This window comes from Pavona decussata, unplaced genomic scaffold (assembly GCF_977016875.1).
Source record: "Pavona decussata unplaced genomic scaffold, jaPavDecu1.1 SCAFFOLD_21, whole genome shotgun sequence".
Classification (NCBI taxonomy): domain Eukaryota; kingdom Metazoa; phylum Cnidaria; class Anthozoa; order Scleractinia; family Agariciidae; genus Pavona; species Pavona decussata.
In genome coordinates, this window is record NW_028145444.1 from 2,682,456 (window position 1) to 2,709,183 (window position 26,728).

Here is a 26,728-nt window from a genome sequence, read left to right on the forward strand (position 1 = left end):
ATGGATTTTGTTTCCAAATTGAAGCTCAAGTATCTCTGAAAAATTCCTGGTTTTCTCTAATTTTCTTTTTAAGATTCCAATAACACTTGCTAAGATCTTCTTTTCCCGCACATTCACAAACCGCGCAAAAATACCTTTGAATTTGCAAGCCATCGTAAGATGCGCAAAACGTATGCGCAGTAGCCAAAGGAGGCACCGCCCTGTAAGAAAATTGCGTATTGTAGAACGAGGCTACGTTGCGAACGGGCTATCATTTTGAATGCAAAACACTTCTGAAACAGGGTCCAAAATTTGCAGACTGGGGCAACCTATATCCTTCCAAAACCTTCCACCTCACCCCCTCCCCCACCGAACATACATAAACATAAATGTTAACAACAGGTTGTACTTGTGCTGAACGTAAGCCGAATTTACTGTCCTATCAACAAAAACGCCGTTATATACGCCGCAATTTTAGCACAATGACACAATTCGTGGCCTTACACAACGGAAGGACGGCCCATTTCTCCGACATAACCTTCTTTAATTCTCCATTCTTTTAAGAACTCAGAACTAAAAACTGACAGTTACTTTGCTTTCAGTTTCCAGGTCCATGTCTTGAATTGCGCGTATGAAATTTGCCGCTGTCCCCCACAGAACTACATGAACAGCTTTGTACCTTATGTATGTGTTGATGCGCGAATATTCATATTAAAAAAAATTGTAGTTAGTCACGAAATAATCACTGTTGTATGTATAGTAGAACCCCAGTAACTCGAACTCGGATAACTCGAACTTCCCCGCTAACTTGAACTCAAGTTCATGTCTCAATTCCCTTGATTTTCAACTTTTCAGTCATTTTTACCCGGTTAACTCGAACTGGGATAACTCGAAAACCCCGCTAACTCGAACTAAACTTCGTTTCCCTTGATCAAAATTTACCCCGATAAATCGAATTTCTGGTTCTTATAACTCGCCACTGATGCCCAAACAAAAAACTGTGATCCAGTTCTAACACTAGAGCAAAGACTGGACGACGCAAAAGGGAACATAAATTGATTATATTAAATAAACTAAAAGTTACATTTACAGTATTGCGTTGTCGTAAGAATGCATAATTGTTATAGTTGTTACAAAATGTATTAGTTTCTCGTGATAACTCGAACAGTTTTTCTTTTCCCGTCAGAGTTCGAAATACCGGGGCTCTACTGTATTTCTACTCCGGAATAGGGTCAATCGAACACGCCATAAATAATCGCGCTCCTCCTGTCATTTATATCCTAAATTTAAAATAACTCACTGTATTTTTATTGATCTTCACATGATACACCAAAACAGTAACAATTGTTGACAAAAAAGAAGAAGAAAAATAACAATGTAAATGTAACAGAGAAAGGGCAAAACGTAGTTTCAGTAATGCTTAGATTGTTTAATTATCGCTTTTTGTAAATGGGCATTTAACGAAAGAAAAGATCATCCGTATGCATTATACTGTACATGTTGAGTGGTAAGAGTATCTTGGCCTAGAAAACGCTCCACTTTTTCCATAACATTTATTTTATGTTTTTACTAATTTCAATTTTGTACAGGTGTTTTGAAATATAGTCGAGCCAAGATAAATGACAATCGATAATTAATCCAAGATGTCCTGCTGAGTTAAACGGAGGAAGGAGGTTATAGTTTAATTTCTATCGAGGTTAAAAAATGAAATATTTAAATTTACTTTCCGTAGATTTAAAATGAGCACCCTGGCCATTATTCTGCCAACACGAGGAAAGCAGTCGATGAAAAGCCGAAATCCTAGAGCGGTTTTCAATTGAGTGTCTAGTAAAACCAAAACAAATGTAATTGCTCTAACCTGACCAATCACAATAGACATGAACAGCGAAATGGACCAATCAGAACTCGAAGCAAATGCATGTAACCGGCGCCAAACGCGGGAAAACGTGTGCCAGCTAGTCACGATTGGTTTGAGACAAAGTGGCGCGAGTTTTGCCAACCAATCACTAAGCGTAGTAAAATAAAACCGAAACAAACGTGTAAGTACTTTCGGCACTCAACTGAACTGACGGAAAACCGCTCTATGAGCTCTAAATTTGATGGTCTGATAAAATCGCTAAACGATCTCAACGTATCCGACAGTGTGCTATACACATTAGCATTCGGTGATTGTCGACAGGCAACATTTGCCGGCGATCATACAAACATAATCTTTCATAGCTATAATTTTATTGAACGTTGAACCTACCAGTTCCATTTGCAAATCAACTGTGAACTTCAACTTTTCACTTTTATTACCATGAAGGTTTAATACAGCTCTTCATGAAATGGCGTGCGGGTTTTAAATTGCTTTTCGATATGATCTTATCCTACGGCAAATGGAAGGAAGTCGTAATTTAAATGAAAGGAACAGGTGCAAGGAACACTATTGGCTGAGCAGACGGGTCTTGATCATAGCTAAAGATAGGGTTTTCCTAACAGAAAATCAGCTAGCCACGTAGGATTTGTCAATCATTCGTCACAAATTGTACCATCTTCATCATCCCTAGGTGGCCAGATGAATAAACAGCAGTAGAAAAAAACAAAACATGAAGTAGGCTAACAAACTTTGGTCTTCGTTGTCTATATTGTTTAAACCGGATTACTAAATGAGTAACTAAGGTTTCTTCAAAAGAGGTTGCATGCAGGTGTCTGCCGTTTTGTTGCTGTATTTTTAGCATCACTAATAGCACAGTTCAGTTCGTACCCGTTGGCGATCAACAACACATTATGTAATTGAAGTTATCGGCCATCGATCAGAAAACCTACCATCGCCAGATAGCAAGTCATCTATTGCGAACAATCACACGCCGTTCTCAGTAGGCAGTTGAAAATCAAGAGCGGAAACTGTGTATTTTTTTAAACTAAATATTTATAATTAGCCTTTGCTACGAAGAAAGGACAAAAAGTAATCTCAATTCGAAGTTGCAAATAAACTCCCATTGCAAATTTTACTTGGTTCAAAGATCAAATGAATACAATGAATGGCAAGTAATTTTAATTTTGTCAGCGTGAATAACCAGGGGGCATCGTCTCGAATCTTCGGTAACTGAATAAATTATTCATCTGCCAGATGAATAATTAACGGTTTATTTTAATAAAGATTGCCTGTATTGTTGGCTTAACTAAACGTCTTCTTCTCCCAGCCTTTACAACCGTTGATTACTAGGTGACATAGAGCAACTGATTGTGAGATCTACATAATTGGCAATCGCCCATTACCGGCTCTTCGGCTTAGCATGGTGTCATCTAGCTTCATCTGTTCTTAACGATATCCAGCCTTTGCAAATTAAGATGGAATCGAAAAGATGTTATAAAGAGGATAATTTGGCGTTTGAATTAGCCGTCAGGATGACTGATCGCAGCTCATTGGTAACTTGAATTAGGAATCGGATGGTAACCTGTGGTTACGCTGTGTCAGTTTCGTTTCGCTTGGCCATCCAGTAACGAGCGACCATTGAAGTAAGACTGAGGAATGAAGGGCGATGCTAAAATTATCGCAGCGGCTTACTGAATGGCAGATACTATTTACCAGCTGAACATGAAGTGTCTTCTTAGCTAAATATCACCATGTCTTTGTGAATTTAAGAGTCGAGATAACAATAAAAAAAAAGACAATTACTGTTCAGGCACCAGAAGCAGCGGAAGTGATCTAAACAGCGTTTGCCATTTTGAAGTAAAAGTAAAAAAATCTTGACAAATCGACTGAGCCAAATGGGTATTTGTCATCAGCTTCATTGGGATGTGTTGCTTTCCCTCGAGCTATTGGCTTAGCAAGGTGCCCTCTGATCATAGGAGAACTTTGCTAATTAAAAATGAATAAAAATGAATTTGGTTTCAGGTCAACAGTAAGACCTAGCGAAATAAAGAGCGCAGATGCTTACAAAACTGCGGCTGTCTTGATGTATTAGCGTACTCCATGATCTTAGCAGCACACGCAGTCTCTTCCAATCGCATAGCAGGGCCGCAGCATACCGAAATCAAATTCGTCCTGACGCCAACCAGCTTCTACAGCGTAAATCAGTCTAAAAAAGACATGACAGAGTGTCATGACTTGACATGGAAACCATGCCTTCATCTTGGCAGCATATATATCGCAACCAGACGAATGATCCTCGTTTCTTCTTAGCGACTTTTCCCGGTTGGATCAACTGAAGTCTTTACTGGCAAATTAGGCGGTGTTACAGAGGCATTGGACGGACTTTAGCCCCTGCCACAACCAAACAAGAATCAATTTAACACAAACAGTGACTATATTTGGCGGATGTTTTGAATAATTTGCGGCACTGATCGCACTTGCATATTCATGGCACTCTGGAACAATGAGTATCGCTGCACTGTGATAAAACGGCTTGAAATTATCCTCAAAGAAACCGCGCTGTGAAGCCATTCGACCCGAAAAACTATGACTCGAAAGTGGGAATGTGATAAGACACAAGAAGTTATCTTTTTAGTAGCATACGCTGTGGTTGGCCTTTTGATGTTCGCTGGTAATGCCTTCGTCTGCTTTGTGTTTATTGCAGCCAAGAGATTGCGCCGCAATAATATGAATATTTTTCTTCTGAGCCTCTCAATGTCAGACGTTCTAATGTCTGTCCTTGTAATTCCATTTTACACTGTCCACTGTTTCCAAGACTGCTCCCACTTTCTAACCCACTACTGCTGGCTTTTGAGAAAGGCGAGAGACTTTGCTCTTTGTACTACAACCCTAAACATTTGCGCTATAACTTATGATCGTTATCTCGCCATTCTGCGGCCGTTACAGTACAAGGCAAAGATGACCAGACTCCGGGTAGGCGCCATTTTAGCCGTGGTTTGGCTGATTCCCGTTGCTGTGGCAGCGACACGAAACACTTGGTACCATTCAACGGAAGATAAACAGCGCCATCTTACAGGCAAACTGTATGATATTGGAATTATCATCGCTCCCGTTATCATCTTCCAGGCTGTTATCTTAGTGGTCAATATTAAAATCATTTGCAAAATACGCGAGCACAGAAGACCTAAACAGAGAACTGGAGCGTTCTCATCGCCAGATCAGTTACAGATAGAACAGGAGTCCGAGGAGTTGACCACCGCGGATGTTTCTCGGCTAAAGAAAGGAACAACATCGTGCGTAGTCGTCGTTTTGACATTTGTCGCGTGCTGGTTGCCAAAAACTGTACATAATTTTAGCTACGTTGTTGATACTCCAAATTCTTTTTTATCGAGTCCCTTGTTTTTTCGGATTTGCTTTCTTTTTTTGTTCATCCAATCTTCGTTCAATCCTTTTATTTACACTCTTTACAGAGCGCAGTTCAGACAGGCCGCTCGAGCGCTTATCACAGGGAAACCCGGCAACGAGAACATTTAAGACAAATAAATTTTAAAAAAAGTGTTCTCCTGTGTTCTCCGATTGCCGGTTTTGTCCCCGTTTAAAGGCATAACTGTGTAACCTAATAAAGTTTGATCTGTTCCGTTGATTTAGCTAAAAATTCAAGTTACAGCAAATTTCAGGAAACCGAATCTAATTCCACGAGCTGTTGATGGTTTTACGAAAACAGTAGCTGACGTTTTTCGCGTTTTTATCGAGATATTTGCTCCTCCGAAACGAAAGGGATTAGTTTTCTAGTGATACGAAATTTGAGGCTGACATTTTGCCGAAGTAAACTCAGTTAAGATGTTCTTTCCAACTAAAGCCGAATTTCTGAGGTGACAACTTAGGCCTTCCGGACAAAGCCTCCCTACAGTTATTGGCAAATGGCCGGTTGATACAGATTGAACCAAAAAAAAAAAAAAAGGAAATAATAATAAAAAAGACAAATACGAAACCGCTATTATTTATTTTCCCAGTCGGATTTATTAACGTTAGAATTGAGACGTTTCAATTTTCACTGCATTGAATCACAAGCTCAGCAAAGGTCTTTGCGCCAGACGGCTTCCAGCTGTGTTTATCACAAGCTAAACCCGGCTTTGTGAATTAATCAATCATTTATTACGTTTGAACAAAGAATATTTTGACCAAGCGAGGCATTACTCTGTTGGAAGTTTATTAAATACGTTTCTTTGGTCTCCCCGTATATTTTATTTCACGAATAAATATAATTGACCTGTTTTCCGTTTTGCTATCCTTACGGGGTTAAAAGTAAATTAATTGCCTGTGAGGTAGACTGATGCTGTGACCTACAAATTGTATTTTCATTCGCCATCTCCTGGTTTTGGGTCAGTTATGGTGTTTGTTATCCATATGTTAATAAACATTTCATCTATTTGAAGACAATTTTCACCAACATTTAATATTAAGGTGTTAGCAATAACATGCGATCCACCGCCTTCAAAAAGGAGGGATAAAATTGCGGCGGTTTTGGTGCGGAGGTCTATCAGAGAAAAAACCGTTAAAATTAGTTTCATTTCAAGACTACAGAGCCCATGAGAAAAAGTAAAACTTCATCAGGCAATTAAGAAATTTCAAGCCGGTGACAGATTTATAAAGAAGTTCAACAAAATAGAACTTTGCCGCTGCAGATGTTCAGCGGCTTCATGAGTCACTTACCAATTCATGATCGTTTAGTTTGTTTGCAAATTAACAAGTGCAGTGAAATTTATAAGTACACAATTCTATATGCATCTTTCCTTTTACTTTAAACTGGTTTCAGTGGCAGTTTTTGGAAGAAGTTCAACAAAATAGAACTTTCCCTCTGCATACAGCGGCTTCATAAACTCCCATTCGCCAATTTATGATCGCTGAGTTTACAAATTATCAACTGCAGTGAAATTTTTCAATACACGATTCTCTAAACAACACCTTTTGCTTTTCTTTAAACTGGTTTGGAAATTAATTTCGATAATGTTACCATCTCTTAGCGGTAAAATTGTCAGTTTTTTTTTTTTGTGGCTTTTCAGTTCGCCTTGAAATCCTGGCAGAATTCGAAATAATTGCAACCTTGACGTTTACCAAACCTCAACTTTATCAGTCTCTTTTGAAGGTGATCGCGGCTTGTTGTAATATCAAAAAAAAAAAAAAAAAAAAAAAGGCTTTCAAATTTATTCCTCAAATTTCGGATAAACTTATCCAATAAATTTCGCTTTTCCCGTTCGGATTAATTAATTATTCATAAGGAAGCCCAAAGCGAGTTAACTATTTTCAGAATTAAGCATTTCAAGACGAGCTTGAAAGTAAACGTTTTATGTAGCCCAGTTCTGTTTTGACTTCGACTGAAAGGTTTCTGCGTGATCAATCTCCTGAATCACGCTAACAGTTTTCAGCCAATCACTAGCGCTGTTATATTCAGAAATACATGTAATTCTTGCATTAGGTTCAGCTTATGAAAAGCTCGACGTGTCAATAACACCGAGCCGTTCCACTAAAAGGCGTTCCAAAGCCGAAATTCCCGGCTGAGCTGTTCCAAATTCCAGAAATTCAAATATCCGTTTCTCAATTGATCCGGACGTCGAATCGCTAACTTCTCATGTGCTTAATTCAAACTTTTAGGTTCGGCTCATGAGAAGTTTGACGTCCAAACAGGGCCTTAAAAGCACATAAGCAGGGTCTCTTACGTGCCGACAAATTTTTCCATTTACTCGGGCGAAAATTTATTACAAGGCGCAGAAGAGTCAAATTTGATGTAAATTCCGGCTAAATTTCTTGGAAAATTACAGTGCAAACCGATTTTGTTGCTTTAAGGTTACCGGATACCTTCGCGGGTCTCCATAATCTTTAACTAGGGAATACCCCGCCACTCCAAAAGTAATCCTGAAAAGAGTGGCTACGTGGCTACGCAGATACCACGTAGCTGCGTAGCCATGTAGCCACGTAGAAGTACATGACTGTATGACTATGCCTCGTTCTTTGTGTGAGAAGCCACGTAGCTGCGTAGCCACGTAGCCGCGTAGCCGCGTAGCCGCGTAGCCACGTAGCCAAGCAGCCACGTAGCCGCGTAGCCACGTAGCCAGGTAGCTGCGTAGCCAGTAGCCGCGTAGCCGCGTAACCGCGTAGCTGCGTAGCCATGTATCCGCTCGTTCCAGGGTCACTTTTGGAGTGGCGGGGTATTCCCTAGTTGCTCCCAACCATAAACTACATATCAGTACAAAGCTAATGAAATGTACTATCCGGTAAAAATTATTTCGCTTTGATTTTTTCTAGCCGTAAGGAGAGTGCGTACCAAAAGCCCAAAACGACTGATGTCTCTTTGAGCGAATTTATCGGGTATCGACCACAGAATCAAAACTACTGCATCATATCAATCGCAAGGCATTAATCTTCAAAACTGTGTGAGGCCTTTTCGATATTCCTATTGGTTGCTTCGCAATTTTACTGTCAATTTTGATGATCAAAAACTCACCGATACGTTTTACGACGAAGGCCATTGCGGGAGATCAATTTTACAAAACGGAAGTCCCTCACACAGTTTTTTTGCTCGGTGTCTTGGGAATCTTCGGGCCAAATTTCAAGGCAATCCGTCAAATTCTTCTACCGTATAAATTACTTTAAAGAAAGCACACTCGCGTAAAAACGAAGTAGGTTGTTCCGCTTCTAAAGGTTTACAAACATTTCGCGCCCTTGCTGCGCCATATTTCAACACTGTGGATGCCGCCGACGTCGAAAGCCAATAGAATTACAGGAGACCTACGGTTGAGTTCCCTGAGATTATTGGTGTCGCGCCGGAAAATTGTTGAGTGCGTAACTGCAGTTCTATTACCAGTCAGAATTTCTCGGATTTCCTTGCGAAATGCCGGGCAGAAAAAATTCTTCGAAGAAAAGGAAAACTGCAGTGGCCTCGACGGTGAGCCCCATCGATCCGAAAGAACAGCTGCAGGCAGAAATGCGGTCACTGGGGTACGTTGAAGGACTGTTTATATATACCATTATCAATGCGAATAAATTGCCGTCGCAAACTTGCAGTTCAATGTCCGAGTTTTTCTGCTTTGCAGGTTTGATGGAGATATTTTCACCTGCAACCTGGAGGCCAGCGTTGAGCGCAATATGTGGGGAGGGAAAGGGCCTCAAAGAACTCGATATATCGATTATTATTGAAATGAACGACTCAGGATGTTTTACCGCGAAAAACATCACGGGAAGCCCTGACTCTGACACATTTTAATTGGCTTATAGCACTCTGGCGGGTGATAGAGTTTCATTTGAAAAAACTTAATTCGCGCACGTTTCAACATTTGTAATACAGTAGGACCCCGGTAACTCGAAGTCGGATAACTCGAACTCCCCCGCTAACTCGAACTAAATTTCGTTTCCCTTGATCAAAATTTATCCCGATAACTCGAATTTCTGGTTCTTATAACTCGCCACGGGTGCCCATTGAGATATCCCATTAGTTTTTCTTATCCTGTGATCGAATTCTAGAACAAAGACTGGACGACGGAAAAGGGAACATGAATTGAGTGTATTAAATAAACTAAGTTACATTCACAGTATTGCATTGTCGTAAGAATGCATTATCGTTACAGTTGTCGTAAAATGTATTAATTTCTCGTGAAATAAGTTTAATTTACACTGTATTGTATACCAAAGTGCTGAAAATCAATGGACTATTAATTATTAACCTGGAAAATTGAATATTTTAATCGACCCCGATAACTCGAAACCCCGCTAACTCGAACAGTTTTTCGTTTCCCTTCAGAGTTCGAGTTACCAGGGTTTTACATATTTTTTATTAAAAATGAAAAGAGGCTAGTAATGTTTCATTTGGCCTCAAAATTTTTTTTGGCAAAAAAAAAAAAAAAAAAAAACGTCTTTCGAGGATATCCGGTAACCTTAAATACTGATCGAACAAAGCGTCATGGGATCTTATTACGCGTCTGTTGAAAGATTATCCCCAAGCCAGGTATGGTGGCCTGTTGGGGAAACGATCGTCGCCGATGGCACGAAGTGCCTTAAGCCCACCGTAAGCTACGGTGATGCGCCCACAGTCATTGATGCATGCGGGTTGTGTCTTGGGGATAATCTTTCAACGGAAGCGTAATGAGATCCCATGCCACTTTGTTTGATCACGTGCTTGTGTTTTAATCGACAAAATCGGTTTGCGCCGCACATTTCCAGGGAATTTAGCCGGAATTTACATCAAATTTGACTCCTCTGGGCCCTGTGAATTTATTAGAAAATGAAATATAACACTTTGGGAGGAGGTATTCTCGACCCTAGAGCCGCTCGGCTTTGACTACGTCAACGTCATACCCCTTCCCGCCGTCAGTCATGCACAATAGGGAAGAGCTCTGGAGTCAAGAATGAGAGAGGGAGATCACATGAGATATGGTATGGTATGGTATGGTAACTTTATTTAGACACGGTAAATCCTTCAACAAATATTAGACATACATTCAGAGATAAAAGATAAAAGATAACAAAAATCATACCTAACTAACCTATCTTACCTAAACTACTGTTAACCACATACTAAAAGCTGCTTTACAAGGATGCCGTGTTAAAACTTATTCAAAACTGTGGTGACGTAGATTAGATTTAAAATCATGTAAAGATGTGGCTGCACGAAGGTCACTAGATAGGCCGTTCCACAACCCGGCTCCACTATAAGAGAAACTCTTCTTTAAATAATTGGTGCGGGGCTGCGGAAGAGCCAATTTATTTTCAGTATTCCTTAATCGATATGATGTTACGTCGTTTCGAGAAACAAATCTAGAACTCAGATATTCAGGGGTCATTCCATGTAAAGATTTGTACATCATAATAGCAGCTGATTCCAATCTTTGGTATTTTAGTTTACGCCAACCCAGTACCCGGAACAATTCATCAATGTTAGAGTCATAATTGGCACACATTAAAATACGGGCTGCACAATTTTGGAGCTTCTGAAGCTTTTCAGAAAGACCACTGCCACAGCTGCCCCAAACATCACTACCGTAATTAAACTGTGGTTGAACTGGGGCGTCATATACATTACTTAATATGTTAAAAGGTATACGATGTCTTATTCGCTTAATTGCGCCCAAAGCAGAAGCAATCTTTTTAAAAATGTTCTGACATTCCCAGTTCATGTTTTGGTCGATATGCACACCAAGAGATTTCGTGGTTGACACCTGCTCCATTGGATGGTCATTTATGCTGAAAGAAGGAATTTCAGGAAATGTTGATAACTTCTGTCTCGACGCAACTAACATGAATTCAGTTTTTGTTAAATTCAAGGTCAGTTTATTGGCAGATAGCCATGTATACACCCTGTTTAAATCATAGTTAAGGCAGTCATCAATACGTTTTAAATCTGCGCTAGTGAAGGTGAGGCTGGTGTCATCTGCATACATTGGAGGTTGTGAAAAATACAGACAATTAGGCAGGTCATTAATATATAATAGAAAAAGTAAGGGTCCTAGAATTGTTCCCTGGGGGACACCACATTTGACTAATTTTGGAGTGGACATAAAGGAGTTTTGAGTGCGATTGCTAAAATATGACGTAAACCATTTGTGACAGAGACCACGTATTACATAGAATTGCAATTTTGTTAATAGAATATTGTGGTCGACGGTGTCGAAAGCCTTTTTTAAATCTAGAAAAACAACAACATTGACGAAACCGTGATCAATATTCATGGCCCAACTATCCGTAGCTTCGAGTAACGCAGTAACCGTAGAGTGTAGAGAACGAAATCTGGATTGATAACGAGAAAGAATACAGTTTTCAGTAAGATAGTGGTATAACTGGTCATACACAAACCGTTCAAATATTTTATCCACGACAGGGATTACTGATATTGGTCGATAGCTTGTGGGATCATTGCGTTTTCCAGAATTTTTATACAATGGGGTAACCCTAGCAGACTTCCACTCATCAGGAAAAATACCACTTAACAGGGGTTGGTTAAATATATAAGTGAGAGACTGCAATTAAATCCGGGCACTTCCGTAACAATTTAGCTGAAATATTATCTAGTCCTGTAGCCTTAGACTTACAAAGTTTTGAGAGCAGAGGAAAAATATGTGCCGATGTTGTTCAGGCCCCAAAGACGAACTCTTTGTCAGTTGCACAAAGAAATTCTTCATAGGTGGTCTCAACATCCTCAACATGTCGGCTAAGGTTAGGTCCAATTTCAGTAAAGAAAGTATTTAATGATTCAGCGACGTCTGCTTGACTCTTCAAATTTTGCCCTTGATATTGTATTTCATTTATGACAGTTTTATTTGATTTGCGAGATGTCAATTTGTTGACCGTTTTCCAGGTTTTACGTTGATCTTTAACACAACTATTGAAGACAGTTTTGTAGTAGGCCTTTTTAGCAGACTTGATTTCCCCATTTACTTGGTTTTTCGTTTTTCGAAATTGGTTCCACGTGGACGGATCTCTGGTTTTAATAGCTTTCCTCTTAAGACGGTCTCTGAAGTTCATCCGTTTTTTCAGTACGGTAGTAATCCAAGGAGACTTCTAGAGGGCCGCGTGCGTTTAGTCTTCAATGGGGCATGTCTATCGCAAACACTTATAAATAGATCTTTCCATAGCACAGCGCATACGCCAGATCCTATCAGTTATAAAAACGCTAAGTTAATGTTACCCATTCAAACACCTAATTTCGCTAACACTTCAGTTTATGGAACGGGAAGCAGCTAAAGTTCACAGTTTTATACTCGCAGGCATTTCACGTGCATCCATCCGTAGAAAAACCAACAAAAATAGGACTCATATGGTAAAAGCTCTATTAAGTCCCTTTATACCAAGAGTCTCTTGTCTATACCCTATGTATAAAAGCCACCCTCCCCACCCCGCCCCCCGAAATTTTTCATTTAGCCTTCCACTCCATCTCTATAACTCTCCCTCCATTTATTGACCTTTAAAGCTGAGTTATTTTTAATTCAATTCCTTTAACAATAAGGGGTATCGAATGGTCCCATTTAATTTAAAAGTGCTCGCAAAATTTGTCCTTCGCTCAAATTGCTCGAAAAAAATTACACGGGTGCTCGCAAAGTTTTTGCAACGTCTCGCATGCTCGCATCCTCGTTAACATGTGCTCGATTGCTCGAAATTCGTTAATTCTTTGTAGTTATTTTTTTACACATAAAAACGATAAATCAGTTATGATAGGGTTAAAACAAAAAAGTTTAAACATCCTTAACTCTGGCTTCAGTCTTTTTTTCAACAGTTCAGCCTGTAACTATTGTTCTGTTTTGAGGGTGTCAGCCAGATTATTAGCTATTACTTGGCCTAAAACAACGTATCCTATTAATAAAAGAGAGATTTCGGCTAGCAAAAAAATTGCAAAGTACTAGAAGTACTCGCTGCTCGCCGTCTGTATTTTTCTAAAGTGCTCACTGCTCGCAACAAAAATTTAACAACTGCTCGTGCTCGCAAAAATAAAAAAACTGCTCGCATGCTCGCAAACGCTCGCAAAGATCATTCGATACCCCTACAATTCCATTGAAAAACTTTATTTACAGTCGTACCAGGTCAAGCATACCCGCTAGATTCTATTAACCCTATGGGTCTAGACCGGGCTTTTTTTTTTCTTCTGGGGCCAAGGGGAGGGCGGATATCACCCCCCCCCCCCCCTCCCTCCCTCCTCCGCCTCCATAACTTGGTAGGAACAAAAGCTATGGCAGTGAGAATTGGAGGATAAATAGTACGTCCAAAGACATTTCTTTTGAGGTCCACAATGGGAATTTATGACGTCATGTGGCGTGATAATTATGTCAACATTACCAGATGGCGGCCATCTTGGATCCGCCATCTTGGATTTTTGGATTTTCCTAAAACTTCAGGAAAGCGTCGAACCGATATTGAAAGAAAAGTGATCAAAACCAATAAAGGAACACTAACACGATCCAGAGGAAGAACATGATAAGATTTTGGAGACTTTTAGAAATGCTGCGAAGAAAGTTATTGGGTGGTCAAAAAAGCAGAGCAAGCCATGAATAGGGGACAAAACATGGGAAAAAATTAAGGAGAGGAAAGAGGCAAAACTTAAAATGGAAGCGCAAGATCAGAACGATTGAAACAGAGAAGGAGACAAGAATACAATGCGAAAAACAAGGAAGTGAAACAAAGTGCTAGGGAGGATAAGAGGAATTGGATGGAGGAGAGGGATGCAGCAGCAGAAAAGAGAATGGTAGAAACAAGGAGCTACACAACATAACCAAGACAATAGCCGGGGAATGGAAGAGACAAGAAGTAGGCGTGAAAGACAAACAAGGGGTGCTCAAGACAGAAGCGCAAGAAAGGCTGCAGAGATGGGTGGAGCACTTTAGTGAAATGCTTAACAGAGATGTCCCAATAAGTCCAGTGGAAGAAGATGTGGGGAGAAGAACTGAAAGAGATTGAGGAAATAGATCTAGGAAGATGGAGAGTACAAGAGGTTAAGAGTGCTTTTAAGATGACAAAGCGAGGGAAAGCAGCGGGAGTAGATGAACTGGGCCCAGACTTACAGAGAGCTGACATGGAAGACACTACAAGTAGGCTGACTAGATGTTGTAACAGGCTTTGGGAATCTGAGAAGTGGCCGGAAGTGTGGAAGAAGGGGCTTATCGTCAAGATATTCAAGAGAGGTGATTTGCGCGACTGTAACAACTGGAGAGGAGTGACTTTACTACCCGTCATGTCCATTAGTAAGATATTTTTCAGGATGATGCTAGAGCGGATCAAGATATATATAGGTCTAGACAAGAAGCGTCGAAAGGAGCAGACTGGGTTTGGGCCAAAGAGAAGCACAACTGAGCAGTTCTTTCAGTATTGAGAAACATCTTAGAGCAGGAAAATGAGTGGAGGGCAGGTCTGTACATACACTTTGTGGACTTAGAGAAAGGCCTCGATTCGGTACACAGAGAAAGCTTATGGAGCAACATGAGAAGCTATGGGATACCTTGCAAGATAGTGGGAGTGATAGCAGACATATACGAGGACTTCGAGTGCGCAGTTAATGACGGAAGTGAGACATCAGACTGGTTCAAGATCAAGTCTGGAGTAAAGCAGGGATGTGTGATGTCAGGATTCTTGTTTTTACTGGCCCTGGTTTGGACCATGAGGAAGGCAACAGCAGACAAGAGAAGAGGGATACGGTGGAATTTCGCAACAATGTTGGAGGACCTGGATTTCGTAGACGACATTGCCCTGCCGTCATCCAAGTTTAATGACTTGCACGAGAAGATTAGGAGACTGACAGAAGAAGCAGCTAGAGTAGGCCTTAAACTCAAAGCATGAAAGTGCAATACACCGAGAAATGAATATGCTAGCAACAGGGAGAGCATCGTGGTGAATGGCAGGGAGGTGGAAGACGTCGAGGAGTTTCTATATCTAGGTGCTACTGTAGATAAGGAGGGTGGAGGCAGTAAAGATATTATGAACCGACTGCAGAAGGCTCGCAGTGCATTCCAGAGGCTAGGGAAGGTGTGGGCAGCGAGAGGAATAGGAAGCAGAACCAAGATACACATATTCAAGACTTTAGCGGTTCGACCGGTCCTGATATATGGCTGTGAAACGTGGAAGATCACAAAGGCTGACGAACGAAAACTGAATAGTTTCCAATGCCAGTGGCTTAGACGGATAATAAAGATCAAATGGCAGCAAAGAATGACGAACAAGAGAGTAGTTGAGATGGCAGAGATCAATGAAATAAGCTGCGAGGTACGACGAAGAAGATGGAAAACGGCTGTTTTACAGCATTGGGGTGGACTCCTTCTTTGACTCCAGAAGGACGAAGGGCGAGAGGGACACCAAAGACCACTTGGAGAAGGGCTGTTGAGAGGGAGAGAAACAAGGCAGGGTGGAAGAGTTGGAATGTAGCCAAGACGGCGGCACAGAGCAGAGAGTGTTGGTCTTATGCACCTACTAGTAGTAGGCCTCTCTCAGCCTTCATGATATTTGTCATGACTCTCGCTTCTTGGGCTGCCTCGATGCGATCTACGCTCTTTCCTTGCAACATAGTTGACAAGGCAAGTGTGTTGGAAAGGACATGCTCTGCTGCATATAAAGCAATAATGGAATCAAACTGCTTTATCAGAGCATAAGTAACCCCTTGCCTTTCCATCGCCATCCTGGGACAAGATCTCAAGCGCCTGAACTACGATTGGGAACGCTGCACGGAAGTTACATAAAGCATCAGCCCTATTCGCCCATCTTGTCTCGCACAAAGTTCGTAGCTTTGTACGCCTATCCATGCCTTACTTGGGCATTCTGATAGACGGACTCCTGAAAAGTCAGCAGTCGGTTTGCCAAAAAGTCAAACGCAAACGCGATGGTTTGTACAGTGCTTAACATATTGCGTATCAAGGGTTGCTCACACACATGACCAATGGCAAGATATACGGCGGTGAGCCTTACAGTGGCAGTACACTGCCTCTGGTACCTGTTAATTGTCCTGTGTACTCCTGACGTATTTGCAGCACCGTCATATCCATGTATTCGCATTTTATGGGTGTCAAATCCAAACTCAGTAAGGGTGTTCATGAACTTTTCAACTAACGCTACTCCTTCGTCTTTAATGCCAAAAGACTAGTTCAATGAATTAAAAAAAAATTCGCACAATAATATACCAAGAAAAGTTTGTAAGCTTAAAGAGAGCTACACTCCTGACCCTTTATTTCTACAAATATTGCGATACAAATCTTTAACGCCTTGATCAGTTTACCCTTATTGATTAATTGAAATAGCTGCGTACATCGTGATGTAAATTTTTTACTACACACTCGCCGCACGAGTGAATTTACTATAGTACAGGGTAGTATATTCTGATTAGCTCTCCTGGTTCTTTAAAATTCCCGACTATGAATTAGAGTTTCTGATGAAACCTAAACTGAAAGGAAGTTTTTACAACAACTGTCAAATTTTTGGTGCGTTCATGTCAGCGGCACTTGTGAATGAGAGTACTGACAGATAAAGCTGGTCGGAGAGCTTGCGCCATCGGCAAACGTTTTGCCAAAATTTGTGACACATTCTGGATGTGGTGAGTTTTTAACCTCAAAAATGGAATTATATTGCCCTGAGGAAATCGTTGAAAACACTTTAAATAAAACGTGTATGCGGCCGCAGACTGGAATTGAGTATAAAATGCAGGAGGGAATTAGGATTTGCCTTTTTCGTAATGATCGTAACAAAATAAATAACGCTCAGTTGCTAAAGGACTTTTAGAAACAGCTTGATTGTAACTTCCGTGACTACAGCATGCTAACAAAAAAAAAATCTCTGTTGACATCGTCAAAACAGTACAGTAAAAAGGTTAAGTGGTTAGAAAAAAATACAAACAAAACAAAGAAACCAAGCAAGTTGCCAGCTGCTTCGAATTAGCGTCACTTCAAAGTCTATCGACCGCATTTGAGTATCCGCTTGACCGCTTGCCGAAACTCCGCCCTATAAAACGAATAAATGAATGGATTTATGAAAGACTGCATTAGTAGAAAAAACATGGACAACTTGACCAGGAGTGGGGTAACAAGATCTGCACGACCAAACACAAAAGCGAAGTTGTAAACTGAACGGGGAATCCATGACAACACAAAAACTAACACAACCGCCACACAAGCGGTAGATCCTCTGCGTTTTCTGGTGTTTTCTGAACGCGTCTCACCACAAGAGATGGAATCAGGATGGATGGAATCGTCCCCGCGGTCCTGGTTTACCGTCGAGCTAATTAGTCTCAAGGGCACTGTTTTTCGTCTTTGCGTTTGAATAGCACGAAAGATGAGGGCGTTTACAAGAGTCATGATAAATGCGGGTACCACGACGAGTAAAAACACTAAGATTACGTTGTATACTCGATTGATCTTCGTTGCTTTGTCATCTGGTTGGGTGAACCACCAAATGTTTCGCGCGGTTGCAACGATGGCGGGAAAAATCCAGATCGCGACGATGATGCAAGTGACTTTACGGCGGGTCATTTTGCTACAGTACTGCAAGGGGCACAAAACAGCCAGGTATCTATCATAGGTGATGGCTAACAAGCTGAAAAAGGTAGAACTAAAAACGATGTCTTTAGTTTGTGCCAAAATCCTGCAAGTGTCGGATGAGAGATACGAGCAACCAGCAGCGCAAAAGGCCACGTAGCCTGGTACCACCATTACTGCCATTAAAATGTCGCTGACCGCGAGGCTGACAAGAAAAATGTTCATAGGTTGCTGTCGAAACTGCTTTATGGACAGAAAGATCACGCACGTCAGAGAGTTTCCCGTCAAAATGATTAAAGCGGTGAATCCGTTTACGATCCAGAATATTTGCTGTAATTTTTCATCGCAATTCATTGCTGCGGCTTGTGAGTGATTAGAGATGCTGGAACTGCCGTTTGTGAAGTTAGAAAAACGCTGCATGTTTCAGTTCGCTTATTCAATCAGTTGACACTAGAGCTGCGTCTGATATTGACACTTTAAGCAAACGATTTTAGTTTCCTCCTATTTGTAATTTACATATGTTTACATATTACCAGGTGCATTTTAATAAAGTTGAAGATTAGTCAGCACACAACACAATCAGTTTTGGCCATACTAATTGATGATAATTTCGTTTATCCGTCGCCTGGGGTATAAGCCGATAAGTCTCCTACTCTTTGCTTCATAATAGGAATGAGCCTTGTCTTTTCAATAGTTGCCTTAATCATCTGAAGTGCCCCAGAATGCGCATGTGCTTGACTAATTGCTAGATTGCGGACACGCGATGTAAAATTTCTACAACGCCGGATTGGAATTAACGCGCGATTAATAAGAGGATTTCCTAAAAGACAAAGCACACTCAACTCACTGCTATTTAGATCATAGCTCCAAGACTGACTCAGTGCCTAAAATCCTCTTTTCTTCTTGTGAATAGCATATTTCTCATTATGGATATATCCTTTTAAAACGTTTCCACTCCTTCACCTGTGACCCGCTGTGTGAAAGGAAATTTAATTTTAAACTAATTAACATTCAAAATCGGCTCATTTTCAATCCCCCAAAAAAGTTATTAAGATCATTGACACAACGGAAATACGGTTTAGACATCGGTGCGGTGCGTTTAAATGCAAAGACTGCAGTTTTCACACCGTTGACTCATTTTCTTTCCAAAAATGTACAGGTTAAACGAATTAAGGAAGTCCGTTTAATTTTCCTGAATGTCAAATACGTGCGTGCTAATATTTTCCTTGTAATTGGAATTGCCACTCGAAACTTCAATTAAGGACGTTCGTTAAATGGGATACCGAGCGAATATACAAAACAAAACATATCACCAAGCGAGAGCCGACATTTTATCATTGATACAACAAACTGAGAACTATAACAGCCAGTGTTGTGGCCGAAACAGCTATGGAAAATAAATGGCAAAAAAAAAAGAGCAAATAAAAATGTTTCAATAACTGTCATCGATAAAATCATCTGAATTTAATAAAAATGTAAACTGGTAAAGGAAAAAATTGTTTTGCAATGCAAAATTAGACCTGTGCCAACAATTGTTACCGACTGTAATATTCGTGACTTGACATATCTTTATGAGACTTGCACGATTCTTGTGTAAAAGGACAAGCAATATTATGGCAAAATTGTATGGATGTATAAGTCGAAAAGTTCTTCCCTTAGGAAAGAACTGTTGTTTGGACATTTCAAACAATTCCCTTTTCTCGGATGTTCAATAACAATAGCGATAATTTGAATGAGGAAATTTAGTCGTAATCAAGATTTAGGCAAGGAAAATGAAAAGCGTACTTGGAAAATTATTAGAAAACATGAGATCGTTTATCGTATGTGTTTTGAAAATGACTTGGTCAATGATTTTATCCAATCAGTGTGTGCTAAAAGGAAGTGTCTGATATTCTGATATCAGAATTTATTTTGATGCTGGTGCAAATCTCTTGGGTTAGATCACTAATCTGACTAATGAAAAGGAAAACATCTTAAAGTTAAGGTTCTAAAAAACTTTTAATTTTTTTATGTTAAGAAAAACTACATCGGTTTGACAACAAATACTAGATTTGAGTAGATTGTTACCAGGAAAAATATAGGATAACAAAATCGTGAAATTGGTTATTCGAATTAAGGTCGATAAATGTTTTTATTTGAAAAACAACAGGGTTTGCCTACACGAATTTAATGCGGAGGAATATTTAACAAAGAATGTGACGTCTTGCAGCGTCATGTTTGCGCGCGTGGGTAAACTAGATCCAATGAAAAACATCACGTATTTCAAGCGCTGTCGACACGAAATCACGCCTGGAACAAAAGAGAAGGATATTTGATACAGATACGGCTTTGACAAGCCCTTGTCTAAGGAGAGATTCTTAAGCGATGAAGGCTCTGAAAGGTTTTGAGTTGTTTTGTTAACTTGACCTGCGCATAATTATCTTGAACTCAAATTCAGAATCAATGATTGCTCTTCAAATAACCACGCGTTTTCGCTTAATCGTGCATTTAGCAAAGTCGTAAGTGGGAGGGCGCACTCCAGCTGACGCCAGTTAAACGCTGCCTTTTGTTGACAAAACTTAGTTCATCGATCTATTTAATTTAATGACGTAATTATGGTGTTGCCGGCTTACAAAAAGTGTATGGATAAACATTTGCATTTCTTTTGGCAAAAAAATGGGATTAGTAGCTCAGTTTAATTTGCGGTAATTTAAGTCCGTTAAAACAGGAGGGCGAATGAATATAGATAATCGATTTGTCTTTCAGTTTTTGCATTTCATATCAATTTTACTTTCCTTTTGCTCGATCATTATTTAATGTCACAGGAGACTCATCGGCTTTGTGTGAATAGAAAATGACAGAAGTCACATTCTTCCATTATGAAGCCGTTCAACGGACGCAATTTTTTTTTGGAAACGTTATCCTAAACACTGAACTTGAAAATGGCCTTTGAACGGTTGAAACGTCGTTCGCTTTAAGCATACATCTTTATAGTTAAGTCGTTCTCCAGTTGCTAAAGGGAGCCCGGTTTCATCCGGCATTACCTTCGTGTGTGGTTCAGCTTACTAAACTAACTGAAATAACGGTCGATTTTTCTCAGGTGTGAAGCCGGACCCAGTCACGATATTTTCAAACACGGACAAGTCGCCTGTTATGATTTTCTGGTCATGATTCGCCCTCCGGAAGGCGACCTCGAGCTTAAACTAATTTCTAAAAATTAATTACTAAGAGAAAATTGGTAAAAGATAAACATGCACAAAGAAAAAAAAAAGGGCTGTGAATTTCCTCTGATCAAAGGTAGGCATAGTGGACAGATCATTTTCAGTTTCCTTTATTTATTTATTTATTTATTTATTTATTTATTTATTCAGAAACAGGAATCTTCACATGGCAGAGCAATTGACTGTAACAGTTATGAATATAAGTTATCAACTGCCAGGATAGATGTAAAATGTAAAAAGCTGCTGAAGTCAAGTTTCTAAAAGCACCAAACGAGTTTAGAAAACAAGGTAGTTTTGAGGATGCAAAAATACAAAGTTTTCGATCTTAATTTTTGTCATGTGATTTGAGTTGGTGTGAGTCAAGTGACAAGAGATTTAGCTTCGCGTTTACGGCTAACGCCAAACGGGAAACTGACGTCAAGCTGCTGTTTGTTCTAAGATGCATAAACTTGTGTTCTCGTACTCACTTCCGCTCTCTTTTTCGTGTTTGCTCGATAGCTGTCGCTGACTGGGTGGAGATAAGCTTAAACCAAAAAAGCTTCATTGTTTTTCATCAAAGAGAAAATTTCAGCCTGGCGTTTGCCGTTTGCCGTAAACGCGATGCTAAATCTCTCTAAAATGTCCAAAAAGACCATCGAGATACTGTGCCAGCGGTCTTTTTGGGCATTTTGTCACGTCACTCACACCACCTCAAGTATTTTCACAGGCTACGTGATCTGTACACGTAACTTGAACACGTCATTGATTATGCAAGTGGGTGTTGAATGTTTTTGACAAGAAACCTGTTTCTGAAGCACTGTTTTGACGAAAAAGGACGAAGCACGTACAATGCTTACCAATCACGCTTAACGTCGAGTAAATATTTCATTTTGGTTTGCGGTTATGTCAAATTATCAGAAACAGCTGGTATGTAAATTTCTCGTTTAGCAGTTCGACCAGTTGGCAATATTCACTTTGCAGTGATCAGCAGTTTGAGAATTCAACTTAAGCGCGTTTACGTTTTTGACGGATCACAAGGCAATTTTAGTACTCCGAATGGAGGATATCACGAACAACAGCAAATTGCCGGGGAATTTCTTTAGCATGGGCAACGAAGCTTATGTTAACACCTCGTCACATCATGGTCATTGCGACAAATCAACTGAAATCGTATTTTGGTTCTTGTACTGTTTAATCGGGATTGTGATTTTCATTGGAAACAGTTTCACTTGTGTCGTTTTTGTGACATCAAAAAGTCTACGAAAGAACTTTATGAATGTGTTTCTCGTAAGTTTAGCGTGTTGGGACGTATTAATGTCAATTTTCGTCGTTCCATTTTACCCTGTTTACTGCAGCCACGGTTGTAAATATTCGCTTGTTGGATATTGCTGGTTATTTAGAAAAGCAAAAGACTGCATTCTCCTTGCTTCGACGCTAAATGTCTGTGCCATCACGTACGACCGTTATCTGGCTGTAATCCGTCCTCTTCATTATGGCGCGAAAATGACCAAGCGGCGTGTGACGGCTATTTTGGCGGCAGTATGGATGCTGCCCGTGGTTATAGCGGGAGTCAGAAGCACCTGGCACCACACTATGGAAGGCAACGAACTGCGTTATGCGAACAAACTATATGACTCTATTCTAACTATTATTTTTGTCGTTTTTTCAATTCTTGTTCTCTTTGTTGTAAATGTGAAAATTATGATGGCTATCAAGAAGCACACAAAGCGAGATATCACCGAGGGTAGCAGACGTGATGCGTGGCAAACCACCATAGGTGAAGAAAGAAAAGGCAAAAAAGGTACAAGGGCGTGCATTTTGGTCGTGTTTGTTTTCTTGATATGTTGGCTTCCTCGAATCGTGTATAATCTTAGTTATATAATCAAACCACCGGGACTAACAACCCCATTATTCCTAAAGATGGCGTTCTTTTGTATTTTCCTGCAATCGTCGGCGAATCCTTTTATATACTCATTCTACCGGTCTGAGTTTAGGACGGCTGCATTAAGGCTTATAAAATGGCGCAAATCTAGAAGAATTGATCCTGCTGTTGAGTTAGTTTCTGCTAAATCCAGATAGACATAGGTGTACATCTGAAAAGAACGCGAAAAAAGTGAAAACTTGTAAATAAATTTTGCCAAAACGAAGAACTTGAAGAAGCTGTAAATAGGTAAGTAGACAATAAAGATACGAAAACAACATTTTCTAACGCTGCTTGTCTTCTCTGTGCTTTCAACTTTTAACTTTAAATTTATCTGTTAATCAGTTCAGCTTAAAGAATTGAATATTTTCCCCGTGTTAAATGTTTACCACTTTAACTTTCACAGCACTTTTTAAGGCATATGCATGGTTATAAATAAGGCAAAGATGTTAAATACCCCACTAAACAATTAAACCAATTAATTGGAAAAAAAAGTAATAAAAAAAAAAGAAAAGAAAGATAGTTAAGGTTTTAGCCCAGGTTAGGGGTTAAAATGATTTGGAGTTGCATCTGTTAAACATTTGGTATCTTCATTTTTTCTTCTCGCTTTTACATTTTTCCTTCAAGAATTTCAGATCCGTCGCACAGTTTTGCATTCCCGCTGGAGCCCTTGACCTGCCTGTTTTCCAGAATATTCCCTGACAGAAAATTTTCCGCGCTATTGAAATTATGATTGCATGTTTGAATTCTTCCGAAGAAAATTGTCAGAAAATGCAAACAAGCAAACAAGCAAGGGAGAATTAAACGAGAATTTGAAACGTATTCAATTTTGTGATGATCTCGCAATGAGCAATAATGTTGGACTTTGTGCTTAGTAATCATGTTCCATTCAGTTCAATTTTATAGTGAATCTAGGTAGTATGCGATTTCTGACTTTAATTTCACCTAGTGCACCTGTCCTTGTGCAAGATCGATGGCAAAGACCACCCTGTCAGAATTAGTTTGATTAATGGTTGACACCGTACCAGTTTTTTAATGAAAAAACGCTTTTACTTCCTGTACTGAAGGGTACCTCAGCCTAACAAAACATGTTTTAGCAAATAAAATGATGAAAAAGGTGTTGTCCGTGCCCGCAAGATTTCACCGCTTGACAGCTATGTCCCAACAAGATGAAGAAACAACAGTTGTATTTCATAAGTTCTTTGTAGTTTTATTATAGCAAGCTGAACGTACAATCCGTGTTTTTCGATTCTTAGTTTCTGGGTATTGCGAAAATCACAACCCAAAGTTAGGCCTAGGGTTCACTGATTTATTCACTGAATCGATACTTAAGGAAATTTTTTTAAAAATATATTAATTTCAAACAGTGCACCTTTTTCGTTAAACTTATTTGTACCCAGAGGGAGTTTTTCTTCTCCTTTTCTGGTTGTGTACAATATCGGCTGAATGTTAGGTCTGGTTCGAAATCGTTCCGATCTTTCTTCGTGACATCTTCGGAACGATCCCTTGGTCACGATTTCGGCCGACTGTTTCTGACCTGTTTCGGAAAGGAACGAGACACTCCTTACAGAGGCCGATCGTGTTGACTCAGCTCCCTCGATAGCAATTAAGGCGACGTTTCAACAACGAAAATGCTGCTTGTCTGAACTCCTGCCTGTAAAACCAATAAATAAGTGGATTCAAAGAAGACTGGAGAAACAAAAACAAGAAGCAAATTCTGAAAAACAAAGGACTCGTTAGGCCAGGCGGGTTGATGATAAAGCTAAAGTTATAAACAGCCCGCGGTACCCAACAAACAACAAACACGAGTACAACTGCAATGCACGCGATCGTTCCTTTGCGTTTTTGATTTAAAGCTGCAGTTATTGTAGCAACTTGTGAGTCTCTTTTTTCCCGTTCGGTTTGCTTCCTGATTGCTTTCATAATCCTCACGTTTGTTATCAGCATTAAAATGACCAACAACACAACAAAGCCCAAGACTATGACACTGTCGTACAGTTTGTTTGCGAAGCGAGTCTCAGAACGACTGTGCTGCCAAAAGTTTCGAATTCCCGCCAAAACCACCGGCAACAACCACACGACGGCTAAAATGGCGGCAACTCTTTTAGAAGTCATCTTGGAGCTATACCGGAGCGGCTGTAATACTGCAGTATAGCGATCGTAGGTAATGGCGTAAAGGTTTAGGGTTGTGGCAATTTTTACGCAATCCTTTGCTCCTCTCATTAACCAGCAAAACCGAGTTAGCGAGTACTCACAACCACGACCACAGTAAATCCCGTAAAACGGGACAACTAATACGGCCATAAGTATGTCCCATGCTGCAAGGCTTACTAGAAGAATGTTCATTTTGCTGCGGCGAAGTTTTTCTGTTTTGAGAAAAACAACACAAGCTAAAATATTACCAACGAAAATTGTGGCGCCGACAGCACTGTATAAGACAAAAAATAACGTTTCTGTTGAAGAGTTGCAGGCGTGGACTTCCATTGTGTGCTTATTTGTATGTCTTGCAGAGATGAAGTCGTCTATTCCCGGTGACAGCAAAGAAATGGGTTTAGAGTCGCAAATTTTCTCCTTAGCTTCTTTTCAGTTGTGATAAGAAATTTATCAGTCAGGGCACGCCTCAAGGACTTCTCATTTAAATCATATCATGCAATTTGGTTTTGTCAAAATACAGCCTAGCCTTTGGTCCGGATTTTAATGAATTAATTACGTTTATGTTCATGCTTTTTAAACATGCCAGATATTGGACAAAGCCTTTTGACGTAGACACTACAGTTTTATTAGCAGTTTGCATGATCTTATAATCTCACTAACTACAATGACAAGCGTAGTTCAAAGCTAATATGAATCTGAGGGCAAATAATAATCTGAGGGCAAACGAACTTCGGTTCTAAGTTTTCTACTGATCTAGACATCTAAGTTGTGTGGCACTTTATTTCTACCTAAAGCAGAATGCCGCTATCTAACCTCATTGTCATTACTTTTTCTTAATTTTGAATGATAAGGGAAGGTTGACCAGATCAACATAAAGGAAACAAAACGGCATAAGATCGAACAGTGATCGTACAGAGATCATCTCTTCGATCGACCCACCAACCGATAGCAAGACTAACACCCACAGCATATCCTGGCAACAAGCTTTGCTTTCATACCTTATATACTAAGGTGGTACGCAAGGCTAAATTTGGCAATTCAAATTTCACAAAAGTAGATCGCTTTTTATCTCTTGACGCGAGTCAACTTTTTAATTTGTTCCGACCTAAATGACGTAAAAGTGGATTTCCACTGTCGCGTAAATTTTACGTGCGTACTTGTTGTACATTGGACTGGCTTTACGTACGTAACAATTAAAATAGGAAACGACGTATGAACGTCTTGCGTGAGGTAAAAAGGTGAGGCGTGCTGTTCAACTTTTTACGTTTACGCACGCGGCTCACACATCGCTTATTTTATTTACTTTCGTAAAGCCAGCTAAATTTACCTCTGTAAGCACGTAAAATTTACGCGACAGTACAAATCCACACTTTTGTGTTCAAGCCGGTTCGTTTGACGCGTTGAACTGAGCACCCTTTCACGTTGCCTGATAATTAGTGGTTGCATGACCAGCCAATCAGAACTTGCGTACTTTCATTACTTTGTTCAAATAGTTATCACTGGAAACTGACGCTTTTTAAGCACGGAAGAACTGTCAATTTCTAGGTGTCATCATCGAAACAGAGCATCTTACCTGGTGATTAGTTTATCAGTTGTAAATACTACATATCTTAGCAACAAAGTACCAACTCCGACGCTGAAAAATTGT

The 26,728-nt window shown here is 40.0% G+C and overlaps 5 protein-coding genes and 1 pseudogene across 5 annotated transcripts; 4 read left to right on the plus strand and 2 right to left on the minus strand.

The window, feature by feature from the left end:
• The first annotated feature begins 1,189 nt into the window (after positions 1 to 1,189).
• Positions 1,190 to 6,069, plus strand: LOC146486221 (5-hydroxytryptamine receptor 4-like). Its single transcript, XM_085099594.1, has 2 exons — positions 1,190 to 2,750; positions 2,860 to 6,069. The coding sequence occupies exon 2, from the start codon at positions 4,424 to 4,426 to the stop codon at positions 5,369 to 5,371; it is 948 nt and encodes a 315-aa protein (XP_084955720.1). The 5' UTR covers positions 1,190 to 2,750; positions 2,860 to 4,423; the 3' UTR covers positions 5,372 to 6,069.
• An 8,174-nt stretch (positions 6,070 to 14,243) lies between these two features.
• On the plus strand, positions 14,244 to 14,684 carry LOC146486222 (uncharacterized). Its single transcript, XM_085096913.1, has one exon. It carries the CDS (start codon positions 14,244 to 14,246, stop codon positions 14,682 to 14,684), a length of 441 nt encoding a protein of 146 aa, XP_084953039.1.
• A 107-nt stretch (positions 14,685 to 14,791) lies between these two features.
• Positions 14,792 to 15,148, plus strand: LOC146486223 (uncharacterized). The gene has a single exon (XM_085096925.1). It carries the CDS (start codon positions 14,792 to 14,794, stop codon positions 15,146 to 15,148), a length of 357 nt encoding a protein of 118 aa, XP_084953051.1.
• A 1,346-nt stretch (positions 15,149 to 16,494) lies between these two features.
• On the minus strand, positions 16,495 to 18,878 carry LOC146486224 (trace amine-associated receptor 8b-like). Its single transcript, XM_085099566.1, has one exon. The coding sequence runs from the start codon at positions 18,244 to 18,246 to the stop codon at positions 17,245 to 17,247; it is 1,002 nt and encodes a 333-aa protein (XP_084955692.1). The 5' UTR covers positions 18,247 to 18,878; the 3' UTR covers positions 16,495 to 17,244.
• Positions 18,879 to 21,736: 2,858 nt separating this feature from the next.
• LOC146486225 (D(1A) dopamine receptor-like) lies at positions 21,737 to 23,206 on the plus strand. Its single transcript, XM_085099555.1, has one exon. It carries the CDS (start codon positions 22,062 to 22,064, stop codon positions 23,082 to 23,084), a length of 1,023 nt encoding a protein of 340 aa, XP_084955681.1. The 5' UTR covers positions 21,737 to 22,061; the 3' UTR covers positions 23,085 to 23,206.
• A 1,048-nt stretch (positions 23,207 to 24,254) lies between these two features.
• Positions 24,255 to 25,521, minus strand: LOC146486226 (histamine H2 receptor-like; annotated as a pseudogene).
• Positions 25,522 to 26,728: the final 1,207 nt, after the last annotated feature.